Source organism: Asterias rubens, chromosome 1 (genome assembly GCF_902459465.1).
Source record: "Asterias rubens chromosome 1, eAstRub1.3, whole genome shotgun sequence".
Taxonomy (NCBI): domain Eukaryota; kingdom Metazoa; phylum Echinodermata; class Asteroidea; order Forcipulatida; family Asteriidae; genus Asterias; species Asterias rubens.
This window is the reverse complement of record NC_047062.1, coordinates 24,185,866-24,194,055: the sequence shown is the minus strand read 5'-3', so window position 1 is coordinate 24,194,055 and position 8,190 is coordinate 24,185,866. Positions and strand designations below refer to the sequence as shown.

At 39.8% G+C, this 8,190-nt stretch overlaps 1 protein-coding gene across 1 annotated transcript; it reads left to right on the top strand.

Moving 5' to 3' along the window:
• Positions 1-12: 12 nt before the first annotated feature.
• On the top strand, positions 13-6,727 carry LOC117292889 (kelch domain-containing protein 3-like). The gene is made up of 9 exons (XM_033775064.1): positions 13-92; positions 927-1,163; positions 1,405-1,578; positions 2,099-2,214; positions 2,447-2,521; positions 2,979-3,192; positions 4,418-4,613; positions 5,539-5,618; positions 6,232-6,727. The coding sequence occupies exons 2-9, from the start codon at positions 1,010-1,012 to the stop codon at positions 6,375-6,377; spliced, it is 1,155 nt and encodes a 384-aa protein (XP_033630955.1). The 5' UTR covers positions 13-92; positions 927-1,009; the 3' UTR covers positions 6,378-6,727.
• The last annotated feature ends 1,463 nt before the right edge of the window (positions 6,728-8,190 follow it).

The window sequence follows — 8,190 nt, the reverse complement described above, 5'->3', positions numbered from 1 at the left end:
ACCTTGTTTACATTTTGGTCGATGGGTGCAATGTTCACCAGACGTGCGTAACTAAACCAACTAAACTATCTTCGACGTTTTTGCTTGTAAATGTAAGTATATTAAAAGAAATAAGCTATTGTTTTTGAAGTTAACATAATCTCGAATGTATGTTGATTTGAAAGCATTTGCAATTCAATTGTAGTTTTGTAGGCTTGATTTGTCTGATTAAACATCCGGCATGCATAGACTTGCTACATCCATCTACATCATCATACATGTAGTTTGTGTACTAGTTAATTCTTGTTCTTGGGTTGGGCATTTAAAGCATGGAGGTAGACCTCCATGTTTAAAGTATGTCAAACAACATACACATACAACATGCTTTCTCTGACCTGTTTCATTACTATACCTTCCTCATGCTTGTGTTTAAATGTTGAATGTGTTTCACTCAGCTAGCCTTGGCCACACAACAAGTGGGGCTAGTGTTTCACATACTCAGGTAGATGGGTCCCAGCCAGTAACTGGGGTGCTGTACTCCTTTTTTCCGAAATTTGTCATTATCGGTCGTAGTACAAACGATAACGACAGGTTTGTTATTGTCATAATCGGGCATAGTACGACCGATATCGACATATTTTGAAAAAAGAAGTACCGCGCCCAGATAACTCTCAGTATGGCGCCACCACTTTTTCAGTCATTTTTACAAAAAAGGATATATTGAGGTAAATTTGATACTATATTATTTCATATCGAATGAAAAAGTGATAGCGCCATGCGGAAACTTTTTCCCAGTGCCCCAGTAACTGGGTCTAAGACTCGGGTATTTTCACAATAACCTGCAGCATTTGTAGGCACACTTCCTCTGGTAAGATTGTCATTTAAAAAAAAGGTTGTTTGAAAAGTTGATCAACATCAATAAATGTAATTTACTATTGTGTTTGCAGTTAACAAGCTCAGCGTGATGAGTGTTTTATCTTCCGATGCGAAGTGCAGAGTTTTGTAACTGGATGTAAAAAGACAAAGAGCAATGCCACACTGGACAGTCCACCTTGACGGCGGACCTCGAAGGGTCAATCATGCTGCAGCGCTAGTTGGAGGTCGTATCTTTCTGTTTGGCGGATACTGCACCGGTGGAAACTATAGTTCACTCGTACCCATTGATGTCTACGTCTTGAACACGGGTGAACACATATTCCTACTCTAAAAAAAAAGACTGCCGACAAAAACTCTAGTAATTTTTGTTTGTGAAATCATCAGAGGTTTGGTTTGGTGTTCAATTATTGTGGAGAGCCCTCTGGATCCTTCCAAAGGCACTGGAATCTTGGATTGTGGTCTAGTCTTTGATTTATAGCCCACCTTGTTTAGCTGTTACGGCTCGGCTAATTGATTCTATATTTATGATAAGTGTTTTTTAATTTACAGTTCAACTGAGGTGGACTAAGTTGCCAAATGCTAGTGATGAGGAGTTCACTAAGAAGCTGGTACCCTATCTTCGCTATGGTCACTCAGTGGTCAACTGCAATGGACTGGTGTACTTGTGGGGAGGGCGTAATGACAACTACGGTGCCTGTAGGGAAGTCTTCTGCTATGATACAAGTGAGTACAAGTGCAAGTGGGATGCTATTGCTACAATGTATACTAGTAGCCCAAATTTATTGGGTCATAGACGTGTGGTTAGCAGCAAGTAATGTAGTTGAGCTCTGGTGTTTGGGTCAGCAAAGTGTGCGTTTGAGTCCAAGGCATAGTACTTTTGTCCATGGTCCTTGAGGAAGATACATTACGATAATTGTTTTGACGTTAAGGTCCTGTGTACTATGGTTGGTTAGTGCACGTACAAAAACCCACAACACTTAATTATCTTGGATGAGTAGGGTTTAACCCCAAGTGTTTCTGGTTGCAAGCTACAGTAAACAAGTGCACTTATGAGGAATCCTTACAAGAAATATTAAATAGAAATACAAATATTGCTTTGTTGTATAGATAAATGCATGATTATTCTAGGTTCATGTATTGGTTTTGAGACATTGAATGGTGAGGTATCTACATGTATGGATATTCAGTTTGCAATAACGCCATGTGTATCCTGGCTTCTTTCTGTCTTGTTTTCACAATGTAGATACCCTGAAGTGGTCCAAACCAAACACAACAGGTGATGCTCCGTTTGGTAGAGATGGCCACTCAGCTTGCCTCATTGAAGACGAGATGTACATATTTGGTGGCTTTACAGATGGGGTAAGAAATAAGTTTTTAAACAATGGCTCTCATTAGCAAGCTACAGTACTAGATAATGTTTTCTGTATTGAAATAGTTTCTGCCTAATATTTTTATGCATTCAACCTTTATATAGATTTGAAATGTTTTCCTGTACAAATCTTTTAACTTTTCCTACAGTCATAGAAACACGCGGCATTGTTCTATCATTGTGAACTTCAACATAACGATTGTCTCATTATATATTATGCAGAGGATACAGTGCTACTCAAACACTGTGTTCAGCTTGAACCTAAAGGAGATGGAATGGAGGTACATCAATGCAAAGGTAAATTATACCAGATACAAAATATAAAGCACCATTCAGCATGGCTATTGTTTTCCGCTTATCATTGAAATGGCCTCAGCCAGGACTGAATGGTGAAGTTTTGCAATGTTTTTCAAATCAGTGGTAAAAGTGTTTTTGTTGGACACAAGATGATGGGAATACATTTTTGAATCTGAATATATATAGTCGGCTAAGCATCCTAATCACACAAACTTTTTGTAAAGAAGAGAATGAAGAAATTCAAGTTTTAGGCGTGGGAGGAGAACCCCTATGTATGGAAACCAACACAGGCAGGCAGGGACCGAAAACCCCAATCCACATGCAAGGCGCTGGTCCGGGCTGGAACAGGGGTCCACAGAGGTGAAATACAGGAACTGAAACCACTGAGCCAACATGAGTGCCCCAAAACCAAGCGGTGTTTTATCCCTTGAACAAAAGCACCTTTGATCTATTGCAGGGTGAAATACCTCACTGGCGTGACTTCCACACAGCGGCAGCCAACAAGCATCAGATGATTGTCTTTGGAGGTAGATCCGACAAGTCTGGCCAGTGTTACACCAATCAAGAATTCTACTGTAATAAGCTACAGGTGTTTGACATCCAGACCAAGGTGTGGAATGCACCTGCAACTACTGGCGATGTGCCCATCGGAAGGAGAAGCCACTCTGCTTGTAAGAATACTGATTCTGTCTTTGAATAGGGTGTCAAGAGTGTGTGGTTAAGAGCATCGAATTCATGTTCTGGTGGTCAAGTCATCGGAGTGTGGGTTTCAATACCGGTCTTAACGCTGGTGTCCTTGAGCAAGATACTTTACTATAATTGCTTCTCTTCACCCAGGTGTATAAATGGGTACTTACGAGGGTAGATGTTTATATTGTGTATGAAAAAGCCTTTGGAGCGCCGCGACAGCTCAGGGATGTATACTTCGCAGGAAGCGGTGAAAGATTAAAAGGAATGTTATTTGCCCAATGACCAGGGCACTAAAGTAAAGCGCATTGACATGTTATTGTGAAATGCGCTATATAAAAACTAGTTTTTATTATTATAGAACCCTTGAATGTGAAGTCACACGCTCAAAGGGCTCTCTCACTGAGGTCAAAGAAAACCTGTCATTGGCTGAGAGTTGTACATGGCCCGTACGCATGCACGTTTCTATAGAATCTATTGAATATGACGTCACCATTCAAAAACCTGCCCTACAACATGGCGTCTGTGAGTGTGTGCGTGTGGGTGTGCGTACGTGTGCCATAGAAATCAAACCGGGAACTCTGTGTGCTACGTGATTCATTGGTGTATGCGTTTATAGCACCAAAAGGGTTATTCAATATGGTATATTGTTTGGCCTAAGCTATTGTCACCTATGCAAGGGTTTTATTAATAATAATAGTGGCTTCTTTATAAAGCGCTCATATATTTCACTCGGTGGCGCTCAAGGTGCTTCAACATTCAGTATTTTCCTGCTAGGTATATGGGAATACATTTGAATTAAAGGCAGAGTATGAGGAACATGGGTCTCAAAGGCAACAAATCTCTTCAGAATTACTGGCCCACACTAATAACAATAGATAAGAAGTTGTTGTTTAGAATATATCATTTAAAGCTTTGCATTTTGGCATTAGATATACTTTTATTCTTTTCGTAGCATAACTGATTTTTAGAGAGCTAGGTAATAATAATAATAATAATAATAATAATAAAAAGACATTTGTGAAGCGCAAAAAAAGCCTTTAAGCGCATAAGTACATGGTCCTGAATGAAAGGAGCGAGTTAGTTCATTTTCAATGTTTTGACATGTTTTCTACTCCTTGCTGATGTCGGAATGCGGAAAGGACGAAGTTAGGAGCAGCCATTTTTCAAGAAAGTTTGTAACTAACAGATAGACATTTTAATCCACAGTCATGTATGGAGGATTTATGTATATGTTTGGTGGCTACAATGACTTAACCAAAACACACTTCAACGACCTTTACAAGCTGGACTTGGTCAACTATGAGTGGTCAAAGGTCAAAACCTACGGGCAAACACCAAGGAAAAGACGGAGACAATGCTGCATTGTTGTTGGAGACCAGGTCATCATGTTTGGAGGAACAAGGTAAGGTTGAAGGGATCAGTGAAAGCACAGAACAAACTGAGGTTAATCCATAGAGTAATATATAAGAACTAGAGGGCGCTCTGGTGATGCTTCTTGCACAAATGCGACGGGACCGCAACGAGACACGCGCGCCATTATGTATGCGCGTTGAATACGAAGTACACGTTGTAGTTTGTGTTTATTGAACAGTGACGTGATGCTGTTTTGTCAACTTACAAAATGGCCGCACAAACACACGCTAAGCAATGCCCGTTCGTTCAACTTAGAAAATGGCCTCGTGCGCGCATGCCGGTGTGCGTATATAGGCCAGTGCGCACTCTAGTTCTTAGATATAACTCTATGGGTTAATCCATGTGACGGAGACCAGATTGCAACACTTGCCAACATAGTTAAACGAAACTTGTAGTTGCCTGCTCCACAGCCGATGGATGTTGATGATGACAGTTGAAAGATGTTTGTGGTAGTCTTTTCTTGTTACTATTATTATTTTTTATTATTATTTATTTGGCATATGCCTGGAATTAAAAAAGTTTACCTAAAAACTGTGGCCCGAAGGCCTTCAATTCTATCCAAACATATTCAGAAGCACTGCACACCTATTTCTTAGACACTTGCTAGAAACTATGTTTGTGGTAACGGAGTGTAATGACCTCTCTTATAAATATTCTCAAAATATTCTCATTTCCATAGTGACGTGGCCAATGAAGCATATCCTTATTCATCAATTACCATCTTTATATACACCATGTCTTCAATAATAGATTTTTATTTGTAATAATTAGCAAACTGCCCATTTTGGATGTGTCAAACAGTGGCAAGTTGAATGTACTACGGCTTTTTAGTAAAAAAGAAGAATAGTGCAAGGTCTGGTATTTGTGCGTATTCCATCACCAAACCTTACCATGTGTTTGTATTATCTTCCTAGTCCCAAGGATAGAGTGGTACGTGGTGGCTCTGATGATGAGAATCTCATGGACCTGGCTGACCTCCACATACTCGACTTTGGTGAGTAACAATATCATCTCATTATATACACAATTAGACAATTCATCTATAAGCGTGTCGCCAGTTCTACAGTTCTTCTCTTTTCTTTGTACGGGCACTCCCTAACACAAGCTGTGCTTACTTGGTTGTTGCCCCCAATTTCATGCATTTTGTGTATCACTTTGCTAACATAGTATTTATATTGGTTGAGGAATTGGAAATAAATGTTGAACTGAACAGAACAAGCAAGACCTGTCCCTGCCTCTATATTAAGACCACCCTGTCACTGCCTTTTCTCAAAACCTGCCCGGTCATGGCCATTTGCTGAAAGACCAAGCCATCACCAACAAGCTGAGCCCAACTACCAGTTAATCTACAACACGGCAGTACTTTAGCAGCATCCAGCAGAACAGTCTATAATTCTCAGAGCATACTAATCGAAACATTGAGTCGTCAATCACCGCTTCTTTCAGAACCAACACTACTCAAAAGATATTTACACATAGTGTCACCGTAAACATCACCAACTTATTCTTCCACCATGCAATATCTCAAATCCTACAACCCTCCATTGAAAACTTTCCTTGACAAACAGCCTGTATTATCCACCACTTTTCTTCTTGTCCTTCCCCAGCTCCGTCATTGAAGACGCTGTGTAAAGTAGCTGTGATCCAGAACAGGCTCGACACTTCCTTCTTGCCCATAGGAATCAGATGGGAACTGGAAGCCATGACAACAAACAATGATATAAGTCAACCTCTAGAGATGCCTCAAGGTTAACAAGGACACAGAGTCGTTCAAGCCAAAGATCATCAGTTTGCTGTAGTACACTGCATGTTCTCATCAAGTCCCAAAATAATGTGAACTGAAAATCCAACCGGGATGCTTTTTTCAGCGATCGTGTAAAAAGACTAAGATCATGATTGAATGAGAGATTTTTATTTATTTGTTGACACACCCAACCGCGTTGTCCGCACCAATCACAGAATGAATAGGAGATGATGAAGAAATGTATTGAGTTTGTATAAACTCAGCGCCTTGAGTACCTTGTTGGTTGATATGTACGTGTGTTATATGTTTAATAATAATAATAATAATAAGACATTTGTAAAGCGCCTAATGCAATAGCCTCGAAGCACATAAAAGAAACAATAAAATAAACAATTGGAGAAAGATACAAGATACAAACAGGCAAATTACAAAAAAGAAGCTTTAAACAAATGAGTTTTCAACAGGGACTTAAAGCATTTTAAAGAATTAGCTTGGTGAATATGCACAGGAAGACTATTCCAAAGAAACGGTGCGGCGTAAGAAAAAGATTTGTGGCCATAAAAAATGGAAGAAGCTCTAGTAGCAGAAAGCAATGACTGTTTAGATGATCTTCCCATCAAGGGAACTCGGCAAACTCCCACAAGGGGGTATAAACAACAAGCTGGCAACAACCAATCTCTCTCATACAAATATTGGTTTAACGTCTATGATTATGAACTACACAAATCAAGAAATTGTGATTCAGTAACTCGTCGACAATATTTATTCTAGTCATTGTGAAATCGGCGGTTAGTTTGGGGATTCAAACCCACAACCTTGTGATTGGAAGTCCTGCAGTCTAACCACTTGACCACGGTGACAATGTATATAGTAGTAGTAGTAGGCATCCGTCCGTCAAAAAGTGGGATTAGAACCAGGGCCCACAGAGATGAAATTGTATCATTTATGTAGTTGGTTATGCTAATAAGTAAATTATTTTTACCAAGTTTTCATTCAGAATCTCCATCCCAGTAGTGCAGAATAAACCTTAATCATGCTGCCTCCATCTTGGTCATGTTCTTTGTATCGAATAACAATAATGAATGCTAATAGTCATTTTGAAAATAGAAACCAGACTATTTTGTTCTTTCAGCCTCGGTTTGGTTACCTTGATAACAATGGTAGAAATTCAAGATGGCTGCTTCATGATAAAGGTCTATAGAGTGCCATCTATATTATACACATATTGACTGGCAATGAGGTAATTAGTGTACGTCTATTCCCCAGAGGGACTTTGAGTGACCAGAAGAGGGAAATAGGCCCCTTTCTGGTCACTCACAGGCCCGAGGGGGAATAGACGTACACTAGGTACCAAATAAATCCAGTGAATATGTGTTTTATAACACAACTCGGTCTTAAATGTGAAATAAGAACAGAAATCGGGAAAAGAAAGGAAGTTATGTCGTTGCTGTTCATGGTTTAAGACAAGAGAGGGGGCTGTAACCAGGCACTATTTTCAAAGGCTTCTGCCCGGCGGACACTGTTCCCACAAAACGCGCGCGCGTGGTCACGGTCACGGTCACGGTCACTAGGCTATATTAGTTCACCCCAAGTGACCGTGTTTCCGCCAACCAGAATACAGAAAAGCAAGAGGTGTGTTATAACATGCTATATAACCCAGCCTGACTATTTTATTACAACTTCAATAATCTTTCTGTATAAATGTATAATACTAAGCGGCTTGAGTACCTTGTTGGTAGATACGTGTGCGATATAAGACGTTGATATTATTATTATCATTATGTAAAAGCTATCGTATGAAAGATGTTAGTGGCAAAAGAAG

Coding starts and splice junctions, on each gene's coding strand:
- LOC117292889 (XM_033775064.1), top strand. CDS start 1,010: ATGCCACACTGGACAGTCCACCTTGACGGCGGACCTCGAAGGGTCAAT. Junction 1,579..2,098: donor AGTCTTCTGCTATGATACAA/GTGAGTACAAGT, acceptor TTCACAATGTAG/ATACCCTGAAGTGGTCCAAA. Junction 2,522..2,978: donor GGAGGTACATCAATGCAAAG/GTAAATTATACC, acceptor GATCTATTGCAG/GGTGAAATACCTCACTGGCG.